Source organism: Mustela nigripes, chromosome 13 (genome assembly GCF_022355385.1).
Source record: "Mustela nigripes isolate SB6536 chromosome 13, MUSNIG.SB6536, whole genome shotgun sequence".
NCBI lineage: Eukaryota > Metazoa > Chordata > Mammalia > Carnivora > Mustelidae > Mustela > Mustela nigripes.
In genome coordinates, this window is record NC_081569.1 from 139754876 (window position 1) to 139771647 (window position 16772).

General features: G+C 49.8%; 1 protein-coding gene across 6 annotated transcripts in view; it reads right to left on the bottom strand.

Moving 5' to 3' along the window:
* Window positions 1-3768: 3768 nt before the first annotated feature.
* The window catches only part of SETD3 (SET domain containing 3, actin N3(tau)-histidine methyltransferase), a 79725-nt gene continuing 66721 nt past the window's right edge, over window positions 3769-16772 (bottom strand). For 5 of the 6 annotated variants that reach the window (XM_059373945.1, XM_059373944.1, XM_059373941.1 and 2 more), the window contains 5 exons: window positions 14515-14589; window positions 13313-13479; window positions 12292-12377; window positions 5786-5946; window positions 3769-5103 (listed from right to left, as the gene is read on the bottom strand). In XM_059373945.1, the coding sequence (XP_059229928.1) occupies window positions 4672-5103; window positions 5786-5946; window positions 12292-12377; window positions 13313-13479; window positions 14515-14589 (921 nt within the window). In that variant the 3' untranslated portion in view covers window positions 3769-4671. Of the gene's footprint in view, window positions 5104-5785; window positions 5947-12291; window positions 12378-13312; window positions 13480-14514; window positions 14590-16772 lie in introns of those variants that run through there. The other variant, XR_009399214.1, reaches the window with a different exon arrangement.

The following is a 16772-nucleotide window of genomic DNA, read 5'->3' on the forward strand; positions in this document are numbered from 1 at the left end:
GCAGGGCGCGCCCAAGGGGCCGGTTCCTAAGCCAGACACCGGGGCCGCGGAGCACCACCTGCACGTGCCCGTGAGCCGGGGTGTGGCGGGCCTAGGCCGTGCCTGGGGGTCTCTGTTGCCCGGACGTGTAGATGCGCGTCTTGACAGAGTGCTGTACATGCGCACGTACGCACACACGCAGCCACGGGCACGTATGCGTACGTTCGTGTCTGTGTGCGAGTGTGCACCATAAAATGTACGCACACGCACACGAACACGAACACGTGTGAGTCAAGCCGATACAAGTGTGACAACCTGCGTGAACGCCCCCGACTCCAGAAACCATGCTGAGTCCCCAAATACAAGCCTCTCTGCCTTCCTGCTTCTGAAGGAGACACCAGCGGCAGCACCTGTGTTTCACGGGGCTGGCGATCGTCCCTCCTTCCACCTCAAGAAGCTTCTTCATTCCCAGTCGGTAAAACCCCTGCTGGAAGCTGGGCACAGGCTTCGGGACTCAGTCCCTGTGGGATCCCTCCTCCCTGGGAGGCGGGGACCTCCTGGCTGTCCCTGTCCCCGCCGCAAGGTGCACAGACCCCGAAGAGCCCGTCGGAGGTCTTCCCTCTGGCATTCCCCCCCACACCCCCAAATACCAGAGCACAGTCCACCCCTCTAATGACTTGTGGCAGGGTCGGCCCGATCCTTTGTTCAAGCGGCCGCCCCACCTCGAGGGCAGCCAAGGGTTTCCTGGGAATCTCGAATGACTCACAGGAGCTGCCATGGCTTCAGGGTCACAGCTCCCGCTGAGTCCGGGCCGGAAGCTCCTCAAACCCACGGACAGAGGCAAGCTGCGTGTCGGCAGAGCGGGGATCGTTTTTGCTACCCGCAGTCCCCTGAACATTTCCCGCGTCCTGATGACGGCTCAGACTTACAGCAGGGCAGTAACACACATTTCCTGAATGTTCAGCAGGTCACCAGCCTGGGTAGGAGCTCACTTGCTGGGCCCGGACCTACTGGAATCCACACCCTGAGCCACCGCGGATGGCCTCCCCACGCCTCCGCAAAGCCGTTAGTACAACCAGAGCACCGGGACGGTTAGAACGCCGTCTTCACCAGTCACCCTGGTGGTTGTCCTGAGAAAGTGCTCCCTCCCTCGGGGGCCCTCTGCCTCCCCACCCAATGGCCCCGGCTGTGCCTCTGTGGAGACTGTGACTGAGCCCACCGCCCCCTGCTCCAGGGACATCACGACTTCCTCCCCCTCAGCCCGGCGCACCCAGGACCAGCACTGCAGCGCCCATCATGGGAATAACCCGTCCGCCAGTGCATTGAAACACAATCCCAGTTACTCCGTTTCGGTTTACACCCAGGATTTTAGGACTACATTACGTAAGGGGCTGCGGATGAGAACAGTCGGCTGACCCTGGTGAGGCGACTGAATTCTACTCTGTGCTGCCCGAAGCTGACAGGCAAAGCTGACTGAGCCCACATCCCGGCTTGGGGCATCCGCTACACCCTACTGAATGGGCCGCTTTGCCAGATCAGTAATATGAACACGGCACAGTGTATCCCATAAAAGGCTTCTTCCTGTAGCCATGGTTACAGCACTTTAAGATCTGGGCTTTTTAAAACTCACCCCCCAAACCAGACGCCGCAATGACTCCTCATTTTCTTTACGGACCATCCTGTTTTTAGTGCTAAGTTCAAGTCACAGGTAGTTTCTTCGTTTTGGGGTTTGGGTTTTTTTTTTCTCAATTCTTTCACTCCAACAAGTACATACTAACCACCAAAGAAATACGGTAAGTCACGATTTACAGAAAAATCACTACGTTTAGTGGAGGCTTAATTTAGCATAACCCTGTGCATCGCACTGGGAACCTGAGAATATTTTTAATGTTTTACCCTATCTCTCTCTCAAAATACATACACACATACATACATACATACGTCGTTGTGAGCCTGCTCTAGGAACTATTGGGGCAAGTCACCTATCAATTGCCAGTTTGCGTGGAGAAACTGGGTGGTTTTTCTAGGCTGGTGAAATCTAATTGCTAAGTGTTTACACAAATAACAAAGCTGAGAAACAGAAGCAGAGGCTGGCATCCGTCCAGAGACTAGCCTGAACAGCCTCATATCCAAAAGCATTAAGAAAAAAGTAAACTTTGTTAAAATGATTTGAGAGAAAGGTCTATTTTCATGACAGATGGCAATGAGGGTTCTTCAATGCCAATTTAATCACTTTTCCTCGATTTTCAAATGCTTGAGCTGTGGTTCCAAGTGTCTGCACCAGCATTGGCTCTGCGGCGCCCAAACGGGGCAGGAGGGTGACGAACGTGTGCCGCGGCCTCCCCGTCAGCCGAGGGCAAGGCCGGCCAACTCAGGGAAGCGAGGTTGCTCGACAGATACTCTGTCCTCCTACCGCAAAAGTTCTGCCCTTGGGGCACCTGGGTGGCTCAGCGGTCATGATTCTGAGGTGCTGGGGTGGGGCTCCCTGTCGGGCTCCCTGCTCAGGGAGGCATCGGCTTCCCCCCTTCCCTCTATGTGCACACTCAGGCTCGCTCTCTCAAATAAATAAATCTTAAAAAAAAAAAAAAAAAAGAGTTTAGTTCTTATGAGGGTCATTTCTAGGTCACAAATGCAAAGACTGTCCTTGAATCAGAGCCTAATTTATATAATCACTTTTTGGTCCAATTCTCTGCACAAACAGACCTGCTACGGGGGGAGGTAGTGGTCAGAGCAATCTTCACATTTTTAAGCAGGGGCTTCTGATAATCACTGTGCAAGGAAGAGAAGAAGCAGAGTCCCGGGGGCTGTGACGAGCCCCATCAGCGGTGCGGTGCGGCCAGGACCCGGAGCCCGACTCCCACCCACGGTTCTGCCGGCTCCGTCTGGACTCACGTCTTTTCCGGGGAATATTCTGACAACCACCCAATCTCCTGACACTATTTTACATCTCCGCTGTACATAATTTTTCCAAGGTTGTATTTAATCCAAGACTTAACTTGGAAACCAACGAGAAAATATATCTACGTATCGGTGATTCAAGTCCTGGTCTCCGGGGGGCTTCCCCGCCAGGGCAGACAGCACCTCAAAAGCTGACCCGTGGGTTTTACAGGCGCCACGCACCTTGGGGAAGCGCTCCGATGCGAGTTGATGGGCGAGTCTGCTGTCGGGTCGGAGCCGCAGGCCAGAGCTGCAGACCCGTCGACGAGGGGCTACGGGTGTCAGCCCACACGGGAAGATGCGGCCAGCGGCGTGGAAGAGTGACACCTGCCCCTCGTGTCTAGCCGCCCCCTGGGCTCTGGGAGACAACGCATCCTCGCACAGGATCAAGCAACTCATCCGCAGACCGCGTCTCCTCCGAGGAGAAACGGAGCGTATTCTGAAGACGGCCTGCGTGCAGCACTGGTCCCAAGACGGCGGGGCTAGTCACTCACACGGGAGTGATGCCCTTCACGGACCTCAGAGACCATGTGCGAACTCACAGCTGAGGAAGACCGCGGCCCGAGAACTGGGGGCTTTCGGGGCTCGCCATCCCGGGCCTTGGCCTCCCCGAAAACGTGAGAGAGCTCCTGCTGGTGTGTGCCTGCTGCCGCCAGGCCCTCCCCCTGCAGGCCAGGGAGCGGCGACCTCCCCAGGGCAGGTAGAGCTCGGGCGCAGGCCGCGTTCACACCGGCTCTAGCCTGCTCCGCGTTCACACCGGCTCTAGCCTGCTCCGAGAGCAAGCAGGACGTCTGCATCAAGGCTCAGTTCAAAGGCTCTGTCCCCACTTAAAGAAAAGGAATAGACAGAAAATATTAATCATGTTTTCCTTTTAATAAGGCTTTTTACTCAAAAGTGTAGCTTTGAAAATCTCTAGCTTGTTGTGAAAACCAGAAAAGCCAGGGAGCCGCCTCACTTTGAACATCGCCACGGCGAGCTGGGGGTGGCCGCAGTCCGCAGCCGCTCCAGGACGACGCGGGCAATCAAACGCAACACCGTAAAATCAGAGTCAACGCTGGAAATTAGAATGATGCATGTCCTACTGTGATTCAAGGAGGAAGGACAAGTTCTTAACACAGGAAAACAAAACACAAAAGGCAGATGAATCTTTAGAAATCACTAGATGTGTGTGTGTGTCTTTATATCATTAGGATTATCATCAACATTTAAAACTATTAAAAATAAGGTTACCACCTTCACTTTTCTTTCAGTACCAGGTGTTATTTTTTTAGGGGGGAACAAAAGGTTTTGCCCCGACCCTCAAGTTGCCAAACCCCAAGGCCGTTCTGTGCTGTGCAACCGCCCGCCGCCCCCGCCCCCGCTGAGCCCCCAGAGCGCCGCCACCCAGTCCCGCTGCAGGAGGCAGAGCAGCTCCCTCGGTTGTCAGGATGACGGGCCCACAAAAGCACAGCTGACAGCAGAACCGCATTCTTCCCCAGGAAGAAAACACATTTGCCCACAATGGGTCTACAGAATCTTCCAAAGCACCTCGTGGTGGCTTGATAACTTGTTTTGCCCAGAAGCAAGATGGCAATCTTAAAGAAGGAAGCTAGATTTTTTTTAAATAACTTAAAAAAAAATCATTTTTATATAAAGCAGCAAAAACATGTTTTCCTCTCTGCAGAAAGAAGAAAGTGAACAAGAAAACACAGCGATGTACAGGGCTTCGCGAACTTCCGCTCAACCGTACTCCCCGCCGCCGGCGCCCTCTCCGGGCTACTGCGCGCTCCCGCCCTCCGTGCTGTCCGAAGAACATTCTTTGGTGCTTTCCGTCGCTCTTTTACTTTCCTCCGGACTTAAACTTCCCTTTTCTGACCCGGTCCCGTTGGGGATAGAGTTTTCGCCATTCACGAGCCCATTCTCCACGGCCTTCGCCCTGCTGACGGCCTCCGTGAGGGTGAGGGCCTCCTGCGCGCCGGCCTCCTCCTCCAGGTTCCGCAAGGCCAGGGGCAGCCTGGCGCCCGCCGCGCCGCTCTCCTCGCACCGGGGCAGCGCGGCCCCCGCCTGCATCTGCTTGCGGTAGTGCTCCCGGTTTGCAGCCGCGCTCTTCACCGCTTTTTCCAAAATCTCCTTTTCGCCTAAGCGCAGCTTGATGGCCATTGCTGCGCGAACAGAGAGGTCGTGGTCTTTCAGGAAGGATTTGTCTTCCTGGGAAATGAAAATGAGCAACATTAATTATAAGAAGCCTAAATCAGCAAAAGCACAGCGACAGAAGGCAGATCAGTTGTTGCCAGGGACGGGGTCACCAGGGAAATGCAAGGGGTGACAGAAGGTTCTAGAACTTGACCGTGGCGGTGGCTGCAGGATTATATGCGCTTATATCAAATTGTACACTTTACAAGCGTACGTTGTGTTGTATTTATTTACATCCCAAGAAAGTGATCATAAAACCACAACGATGAGCCCAAATCAAATGGGGTCCCACCACATCTAACAAGGAACTTGACTTATTTAAAAATGGTTCCAGTGTCTGTCTCGTGCACTGCCAGCCCCAGGCTCAGCGACGGACTGAATGAAGGAAGGAAGGACGGAGGAACGGGTGAAGTTAGTGGGGCAATGGTAAACCTAGAAAGCACAAAAGAAAACTTAAAATTCCAGACAAGTGTTGAATCATTTTTAAGATTCTCCTTCTAGCCAACAACGCCTCAGTAGAATTCTTTTGGTCAAGTATAAATGTGTTAAGTAGGAAAATATTAATAAGTTGAATGAACAATGTCAGATATACAACAATTTTGCTGATAAAAGCCAGTTACATTTAGGACAGAATCTCTTCTTAAAAATCCCCGAAAACATGCCAAAGCTCAAATCCTCATTGAAGCCATCGAATTACCTCAATAGTTGTTTTGTATGTTTTTAAAAGAAGCGAGGCTCGATCTTCAAGAAATGTCCAAAGTCTGACCTCATTGTCCCAGCTAACAGGGTATTCAGAATTACCCAAAGTGAAGATTCTGTCCAGAGCATTATCTCCCAGCAAATGTTCCTTCAGTTCTTCTGCAGAAATACAAACAGCCATCTGTGAGGGAGGAAACAGCACGGCTTCTCATTTTAACAAGCAGCCCACCTTGGAAAAGATCTTCCCCAGCGACGTCACCCTCCTGTGGCGAAAAGCTCCCCCGGATGACGGGCCTGGCCATCGCAGGCTCTTCCAGAGAAAGTCAGGCCCAGCTTGCCTGAGTCGGGGTCCCGACCAAGCCTTGGCGCAATCCGCCATCCCTCGTAGCCTTTATGGGGGACACTGAGAGCTTTTAGGCAGTTTCACAAGATACATTTTAAGGACAATCTACAGGGACACATCCCCTATCCTGACCACAGCGGGCTCGCACACTCAGTCACACCAGCGGGGTCAGACACACGTCCCGGTGCACAATGTCAACAGTACGAACAGGTGACAGCACCTGATCCAGCGACCCTTCTAAATTTAAGTCAGACTGGTGCTCACGGCAGCAGGGGACCCGACAAAGCTCCTTATCTCCTCTGACAACACATAAACCACAAACTGAAAGAAATAAGAAAATGGACTAGAAGAACCTTAGTTAATGAAAAACGTGCCTCTATCCCTCACTTGTCAGGAATTTAAACAGAAATTACAAATAAACACCAGTGAACACCTCAATTACCTTGAAACATAGTTAAGAAGAGGAAAGGACTGAGCAAGAGCTTGGAGCACTCCCGCTCCCGGCATGCGATCTTCGAGACCCAAACGTGCCGATCCTGCTCATGCTCAGGAAATCCGCCCCGACTCCTTATGTAATTACGAGACACTACCCCTTTCCGAGCGGTGCCCCACAGCTGTCACTATTTACAATTCAAACTGAAGACGGTGCTGCCAGCAAACCAAACTTTTATTAGTATTAGAGGAATTCAAAGAAGAATACATCAACTGTCTTGACATGACGAATTGTCTTTCTATGACTAAAGAGACACGAAAGACAATGAGCAGACCTAAAGGGTTCCAGCCGTTTGTTTTTTAAGGAAAAAATAAGTTAATCTAATGTTCAAAAAGGAGATTTATTAAGTAGCATTTGTTAGCAGAAGATCATGATAAAATTCAGGGGTTTTATATTTTGGATCCTAGTTTATATAAAGCCCTGAAAATTTTAAACATGCTTCCTCAGTGGTAGAGAGTTCTTTTCAGAAGCCCCTCACCAAGGTCACCGGTTTTGTTTTCTTCCTAAGCCCACCCAGGTTCTGCCCTCAGCGCTGGAAAACTAAGGGGCAGGAACAGAGCCTTCTCTCTCTGCTACTTTTAACAATGAAATTGGGCTCGTTCACTCTACTGGGGACATGAAACCCCATGGGGGGAGGTGAGGTCGCGTCACCATGTGACCGGAGGCTTCGTGAGTAGCCCCTTCCCCTGCTTGCCTGCAGCTAACAAAGCCCTGACAGATCCTCTCTGTCCCCACGGGGGCTCTGCGTCTTTGCCCAGCACCACAGGAGCGCTTGTGTGGTCACCCCAGAGAGTGGGCGGGGCCCTCGCTCCTGAGCCTGGCTCCGTGTCAAACGCTGGTTCGTCTAGACCCCCGGGGTACCAGATCTTTTCCACGGATCCTGTTCTTTGCAAACCAGCAGGAGCCACATGGGATGCTTGGGACGTGGGCTCTGGGTGAGCAGCGCCAGTCCTGGCATGGGGCCTCCACCTGCTAGCTGAGGGCCAGGTCACTCCTGCTCTGCGAACCAGACTTCCCGCATCAGTCACGATGGGAATCCTTACGCCCCACAAGCCTGACGGGAACTTACATGAAGTCCGCACCACAACTGAGCACCGTCACAAATGACAGGGACGAGTATCACTGTCATCTCTCTTAGCTATAAACTCCTTTAGGATACGAACTGTCACCTTCGATTTTCTACCTTGCCTTGTATGCAAGAAGAGCCCACAGGACACCCTTGACTTGGGTTCGCCAAAATGAATCAATGGGCCCCAAAGTACACACCCGCCGAAGCTCTAACTTGAGGGATAGTTTGAGTCTCCAGCAATGTGGCCCCTCAGAAGGGACAAGTGCCATCTCGCCACTCTGTGGGCTCTGTAGTTGGCGTCTGCGCTGCCCCTGTCTGGGGACGGTCTCAACCACCTCCACCCTGATGTCAAACCCTGGACTGGCCAGCATTTCTCCTGCATCCAGACGTGAGGACAGGGGCCCGAGGACCGCAGAGCCCAGCAGACTCCCCACCACAGGCCACAGTTTGCCTCTGGGACCAGTCCATCCTTTCCCGGCCGCTAGGGCAGCTTCCTTCGGAGGAGTGACTGTTCAGTCAGATGGTAACTCACTTGCTCACTTCTTCCTACCCAATCTGGTTTGCACAGGATTTAAGTTAATTTACAAGAGCAAACATGCATGCGCGCGTGCGTGCACGCACGCACACACACACACACACACACACACTCACACAAGTGAAACCTCAGGGAAGGGGATAATAAAGATCAGAGCCGAAATAAATGATATAAGAAACAAAACAAAAACAGAAAACAATAGAACAGATCAATGAAACCAGGAGCTGATTATTTGGAAAAAATTAGTAAAACCACTAAACCTCTAACCAGACTTACCGAACAGAAAAAGGACCCAAGTAAGTAAACTCACGAACGAGAGAGGAGATGTAACAACCACTGCCACAGAAATACAGACACTCTTAAGAGAATATTATGAAAAATTACAGGCCAACAAACTGGACAATTTGGAAGAAATGGGTAAGTCCTAGACACATGTAACTGAAAGACACGACCAAACTGAAACAGGAAGAAACAGAAAACTGAGGAGACCAATCACCAGCAAAGAAACTGAATCAGTCGTCAAAAGTCTCCCAAAACACAGAAGTCCAGAGCCAGGTGGCCTCAGAGGCGAGTTCTACCAAATATATAAAGAGGAGTTAATACCTACTCTCAGACTATCAAAAAAATATAAAAAGAAGGAAAGCTTCCAAATTCATTCTATGAGGCCAGCATTACCCTAATAAAGACACCACAGAAAAAGAGAACGACAGGCCAGTATCCCTGATGAACACAGAGGCAAAAATTCTCAATAAAATACCAGCAGATCGAATCCAACAGTACATTAAAAGAATCATTCACCATGATCAACTGGGATTTATTCCTGGGCTGCAAGGGTGGTTCAATATTCACAAATCAATCAACGTGATACGCCACATTAATAAAAGAAAGGGTACGAACCATCTGATCCTCTCAACAGATGCAGAAGAAGCATGTGACAAAGTACAGCCTCCTCACCGTAACAATCCCTCCACAAGGTAGGTTTAGAGGGAGCAAACCTCAATGTCACAAAGGTCGTACATGGAAGACCCACACCTAACATCACCCTCGACGGGGAGACACTGAGGGGTCCTCCTGTGTGGTCAGGAACAAGACAGAGATGTCCACTCTCCCCATCGTTATTTAACATAGTCCTGAAGTTCTAGCCACAGCAACCACACAACAAAAAGAAATAAAAGGCATCCAAACCAGCAAAGAAGATGTAAAACTTTTACTATTAGCAGAAGAGATGATACTATATATAGAAAACCCGAAACACTCCACCAAAACATTGCTAGAACTGGTAAGTGATTTCACTGAAGTTGCAGGATACAAAATCAACATCCAAAAATCTGCTGCATTTCCATACACCAATAATGAGACAACAGAAAGAGAAATTAAGCAATCAATCCCATTTACAACTGCGCCGAAGACAGTAAGGTATTTAGGAAGAAACCTAGCCAAAGAGGCAAATGATCAGTACTCAGAAACCAGTGAACACGTACGAAAGAAACTGAGGAAGACCCCAAGAAATGCAAAGACAATCCATGTTCGTGGATTGGGAAGACAAATACTGTTAAAGTGTGTACACTACCCAAAGCAATCCACGCATTTAGTGCAATCCCTATCAAAATGCCAGCAGCATCTTTCACAAGAACTAGAACACACAACCCTGCAATGTGTATGGAACTACAAAAGACCCCGGACAGCCAAAGCAATCATGGAAAAGACAAACAAAGCTGGAGGCATCACAACTGTGGACTTCAAGTTATACTATAAAACCGCAGTAATCAAAACAGCATGGCAGTGGCATAAAAACAGACACAAAGATCAATGGAACAGAACAGAAAACCCAGAAATGAACCCACAACTACATGGTCAATTAATCTTTGACCAAGCAAGAAAGAATATCCAATGTTAAAAGACAGTTACTTCAACAAATGTTGCTGGGAAAACTGGACAGCAACATGCCAAAGAATCAAAGTGGACCATCTTCCTACAGCACACACAAAAGTAAACTCAAAATGGATCACAGACCCAAATGTGAGGCCGGAAACCATTAAAATCCTAGAGAAGAACACAGGCAGCAACCTCTTTGACATCAGCCATAGCAACTTCTGAGGCAAGGGACACAAAAGCAGAAATGAACTACTGGGACTTCATCAAAATTAAAAGCTTCTGGCGAGCAAGGGAAACAGTCAGCAAAAGTAAAAGGCGACCTACTGAATGGAGAAAGATAGTTCCAAAGAATATATCTGGTAAAGGGTCAGTATCCAAAATGTATAAAGAACTTAACAAACTCAACACCCAAAAAATAAGTATTCCAGTTTAAAAATGGGTAGAAGACATGAATAGACATTTCTCCAAAGAAGACAGGCACGCATGGCCGACAAACACATGGAAAGATGTTCAACACCACTCGGCGTCAGGGAAATGCACCAAACCTCAAAGAGCTACCACCTCACACCTGTCAGAACAGCTAAATCCAACAGCACAAGAAACGATGTGTGTCAGTGAGGATGCGGAGAAAGGTGAACCCTTGTGCACTGTTGGTGGGAACACAAGCTGGTGCAGCCACTGTGGAAAACAGTAGAGAAGTCCCTCAAAAAGTTGAAACTAGACTACCCTATGACCCAGCAACTGCACTATTAGGTATCTACCCAAAGAATACAGAAATACGAATTCAAAGGGATACGGGCACCCGAATGTATACAGCAGCATTATCTACAATAGCCAAAATATGGAAAGAGCCCAAATGTCCACAGACTGATGAATGGATAAAGAAACTGTGGTATATATACACAGTGGAATATTACTCAGCCATCAAAAAGAATGAAATCTTGCCATTTGCAACGACATGGACAGAGCTAAAAAGTATAATGCTAACTGAGATAAGTCAGTCAGAGAAAGACAAATACGATATGCTCTGACTCGCAGGTGGAACTTCAGAAACAAGACACAAGACAAACAGGCAAAAGGGAAACAAGAGAAACAGACAAACCAAGAAACAGACTCTGAACTCTACAGAACACGCTGCTGGTTACCAGAGGGGAAGTGGGGGGTGCGGGGGAGACGGGGAATCGGTGATGGGGATTAAGGAGTGCACCTGTGACCGCACACGGCATACGGGAAACCACTATGTTGTCCACTGTACACTGTATGTTAACTAATTGGAATTTAAATAAGAACTTAAAAAAAGTAGAAACCTGAAGTGAAACCTCAGGACCATGGGATTTGTGGGAGGGGGAGTAAATTTCCAGACAAAGAAGGAAAACACAGGGCGCCTGGGTGGCTCCGTGGGTTAAAGCTGCTGCCTTCGGCTCAGGTCATGATCTCAGGGTCCTGGGATCGAGTCCCACATCGGGCTCTCTGCTCAGCAGGGAACCTGCTTCCCTTCCTCTCTCTGCCTACTTGTGATCTCTGTCTGTCAAATAAATAAATAAAATCTTTAAAAAAAAAAAAAAAAAGGGACACACAACCACGAGAGGTCAAATCTCAGTATAAGAAACCCCAAATGGCTTGTCTTAAGCAAACATAAAAAGTAGAGGCTCAATACATAAATTTAACACTTTCTGTACCCGAAATCAGAGGCTGCAGAACATTTTGTGATGTAAACAGACTCTGTTTACGGCGTTGACGACTCTCAGGATGCCTGACGGTAAAAGCTTGCCGGCAGCTTCGGATGTGGAAAGCAGAGCTGGTTGCCTAGTGAAGTCCTGTGGCCCCCGTACACCACACTGACCCCACGACGTCCGGGGCACTCACAGATGTCAGCGCACCGTGACAGAGAGACTACCGTCCACAGACACAGAGTTTTACATGCACTCAGGCGATCCCGGATGTTTTAAGTTTTCTTCCAACGCAATAGAGAATCCGTTGTTTATGACAAATGAATACTGCCGACACATCAAGGATTGAATGAAACGTTTCCAGAGTCCAACAGATCCACTCTGGCAACGGTGCCATCCTCCCCCTCTCCAAAAAGCGCTCTAGTTTAACACGTGTATCTTTAATCTGAATCTATGATTTACAGTTCATTCATTTTTTTAAAAGTCAACACCCCCCCGCCCCCCACCGACATCACTTACCTTCAGTCATGCAGAATACGCGGAGAAAAGCCAGGAGCTGGGCAGAGACCGGCGGCTCGGTGGAGTGCAGCGCAAACACACTGGACCTGACAAAAGCGGGAGCCGCGTTAGTCCCCCCACCTGGGCACCTGCTCCCGGCAAGCGAGAGCCCTTCACGCCACACTCACACCGTACGATCTCCCTCACACATGGAACTTAAGAAACAAGACAAACCAACAACAGGGAAACGAGAGACAGACAAACCAAGAAACAGGTGGGTCACGCTCGAGGGGCGCCAACCCGTGCGACTGAGCCTGTCCCCGTGCCGGAACCACACGCAGTACCGCCCTGGCTGCCCGGGAAGCACATAGGGCAGGCTCCCGCGGGGGACGGCGGGGCAGCCTCCACCAGCCTTCACCTCCGGTGCACACAACACACTCACAGACTCAAGAGTCCCCATGGTTCTTAAAAATGTTAGCAATAAGTTATGTTGAGTTCACATTTTAATCATTAATTAAATATTGACAAGTTCAATAAAAATAGGTCCGGATAATCCATTTTCATTAAGAATGGTTCCTCCAATCCCTGGAGAACTAATAAATCATAATTCTTGTCTTATCATTTTGCACCTCAAATGCAAGAAAATCCTCAAGAATTTAGCCAGAAATTCTTGAAATCACTGGGGATCATGACTTCATTACAGAAACTAATGGTGGCAAAGAATTAAATGAAACAAATTGATCTGGGTCATTAACCTTTTCAAGGTGAAAGACACTAATGATCCACAGTATTTATTTAACTGAACGAGGAGTTCAGGCCACGTGCCCTGGAATGGACCGTGAGTGCTCCCAGCGACACCATGAGCTTTCTCTTAAAACGCTGCTAAGTCTCCCGGCGCCTCTGGCTAAATGTGCTGTGTAGCAGGGACAAAGACACGGAGACAAACCACTCTGGAGAAGTTGTGTTAACAAACCAACGAAACACTACGCAACCGGAAACACTTCAAGGGACACAGGGAAGAGGTGCGCATTTTTATACGTACGTGGGGATGCCGGCGCGGGCCAGGACCTCGGCCTTCATGGCATACAGCCGGTCACTCTTACTCACTCCCAGCTTTATTTTCACTCTGTCGTGTGAATTATTGTCAAAGAAAAAACCACTGTGGATCACAAACTCTGCATTTGACCGAGTGCCATAAAAAATGTAAATCTGAGATGCGGTAAAGAAAAAATAAAGGGATATAAGAGAAATTTAACATCATTCTCGATACAGAGCAGGGCGATGGATCAGTTCTCTACTTCAGCTGGCCTTCCCACTAGGGACACACCACAGCCCTGCAGTGACTGTCCCTCTCCTGGGGTCCCGAGACCCTCCGCCACCCGGCCCGAGACAGGTGACGCAGGGCATCCCCTCCCGCCACCGCAGGAGCCGGACTGCCTCCCAGAGGAGCCTGGGCCAGGGGCGCTCCCTGCCTGCCCCCTCCCCCGGTCCCCGGGACAGCGAGACTAGTTCCTGACGGCTGCACCTGACAATACGCGACCGCTCCCCCCTCCTTCTAATACAGGGGTCTCTTCTGGAATGAGGTGTCAGACAACGTCCATCGGACGCTGTCGCACCTAGCAGGAGGGCCTCTAACTCCTCTGCAGGAAGAGCCCATCAGCACTTTGTCAGAGGATGATTGTTCGTTTTGTCTCAGTTGGAACGTCGGTCGACGTCAGTTCCGCTTTTTGGGATTAACTGCTTGGTCATAAGCCCAACAGGCAGAAAGCAGGCATTCAAAGATGCGCGTTTTCAAACGTACAGAAAGGCTTGGCCCTGCCCCCACCCAGGTTAGGGGAGAAAAATCCACAGATTAAAGTGGAGTACCCGACCCATGGCTCCGTCCCCTTGTTTTTGCCATCGATATAAACAGCCTGTTCATAAATAAACAAGGTTCTAATCAACACAGAGTACAATGCAGCTTATGGAATCGAAAACTGTGTTCTACTGTCATAACACAAAGTTTATTTTCAGTTGACAGGATCACAAATGTTAGGTCAACTGTGCAAATACATGTGTTCCCATTTTTTTCTTTGTGGACCCAAAGCACAGTACATTTCTTACAACTTTAGGTCACAAGATATATTCCCTAAGCAGTCCTAAATACATATACCCCCCATTTTCTGTCTGACTTAACACCCTCTCAAGCCGATCAGCGCATTATTAACCCTGTGCCCAGTGGCCAGTCCACCTTCCGCCACCTACCTGCTCTCCCGCGTGAAAGTCCCGCAGGGCGACACACTCACAGCGGTCATCTTCCAGGTTGTAGCCGGTGGTGATCTAGACAGAGGAGTGGGGGACAGCTGTGAGCACCGTGGTAGGAGTGGGGGACAGCTGTGAGCACCGTGGTCTGCGGTCCCCTCACTCATGTGGGTCTTTGTCGGCAGTTAGAAGATAAAGGATAACCAAACGTCCCGCACCCCGCATGCCTTACTAAACTGCGAGAAATTCTTATATGAGATTCCACCCCTTGAGTAGCTCACTCTTAGGAGAATGCGGTGTGTAGGTTCTCACTCACTGGCCTCCAGCAAGCACAGTCACTTGTCACAAAGCAAGCCCCACAGATAGAAGCGAGGTCTCCTGGAGAACGCTAGCTGACTCGCAAGTGTTTCTCCCACGTGTGGCCACCAAGAAACGACAGTGTGTCTTCCGTTGGATAAAGAATCAGGGAAAAAGAAAAGCCTACTTCTAGATTACGCACATATTTTACCCTGAAATTAGAGGAATTGAAACTTTCAGAGAAGCACTTCCAGCTGTGTGCTATGTTCTTAGCATCTCTAAGAACTGCGCGCTGCCCCAGACCTGCCCCAGACCTGCCCCAGACCTGCCCCCTCCACCAGCAGCTGCATCTCTCCCCCAGCTCTCCTGTTCTGAGCGGCCAGGCGAGGCCACATCTTGACACATAAGGCACAAAGATATTCCTGGTCAGCACCTGAACTCCCAAATTATCCTTTGGGCTCTCTCCTTCCTTGTCATTCCCCTGCATGGCCGAGGTCCTTATCATCTGCACAAACCTTCCAACTACCTTCAAACTCCTTACTGTCCCTCCTGCATCTCTAGTGACACGACAGTGTTGACTTCCTACTTCAAACCTTTCGGGGCCTCCACTCTACCCACAGGAAAAAAATCCAAATTCTTGAGCATGGCCAAGGAGGAGGTGGCCCCTGTCGCCCTCGGCCTCATGAGCTGCTATCCCCCGCTCCGCCGGCCTCTGCTCCAGCTCCCCCATGCCCAGGACCTTTCACACCTGTTTTGCCTGAGTCTTGACTTTTTTAGGGGTACCTGCCCTCCCCCTACCCAACCACTCTGCACTCCCAGAGCCCCTGTGCTGTCACCGCTCTCACCCAACACCTGCCCCACCAGCCAGACCTGGAGCTCCCTTGCCACTTCTGTCCCCAGGGCTGAGTACTCTGTACCCGACACCTGAAACACTTTGATAATATTTACTTGATGCGTGAACCACCAGGTCAGGAACAGGATCCCCGATTTACGTCAAAAGCTCTTTCTTAAGACATCTGCCCTTCAGAGCAGCCCCCCAATCTCTCAGATTGTCTGAAACCGTTGTTCATGAATTACTCTGACCTCCTCATTCTGTCCTGAGAATCAACATTTCAGACCATTACAACTGCTACTTGCTAATAAAGGTATCAACAGCTTGGATCCAAAAAACTACTTCTGAGTCCAGGGCATGGCATTTTTAGGAGGGAGGGCCATGTGACGATCATCCTTAAAGCCAGTATCCCCAGAACTAAGGGTCCATGAACCGCATCCGTAGAAATCCCTCACGCTGCTGCTCTGCAAACCAACAGAGACACAAAAGCCACGACAAATGAACGCAGCCAGGTATCCGGCACGTCTTCACTCACAGCACAGTTAAGACACTCGATAAAATCAGCTCTGTGAAGATCCTGCCCAATGTCAAAATCACTCAAAACAGGATTCTGATAATAAGGATGGAATAGGAACCGCCCATGAACTCCCAGCCCTGAAAGTCTGCAGCTGCAGTGTGTTTACACGGGGCCTGGCAGGAGCAGCAGACAGCAGGAGCGCAGTCAGGGAAGCAGGAGGGACAGGGAAGGGCCAACAAGAAACAAACAAAAAAAAAAAAAATAGGGAGAAACACAGGAGACAGACAACAGGTCGGGAAGGTAGGCTCACTGAAGGGGAGGCATGGCGATGTTATACAGGGCACCCAGGGCAGCCTGCCTGGAGGAATTCTGTGAGTGGTCTTGCGGATATCAGAGGAGTAAGTGTTTCAGACAGCAGAAACAACCCGTGCAAAGGCCCTGAGGTGGGCGTGTGCTGGCATCTGAGGAAGCCCAGGGTCTCAGAGCTGTGTGTGTTGGGAGTATAGCGGGGCCAGGCTGAGCAGGGAGCCTTGTCTGCTACTTACAAAAACCTGAGACTGCACGTCTTTGTGATTGGAAGTCTTATATAAACCTAAATGTTTTGGATGTTTTAAT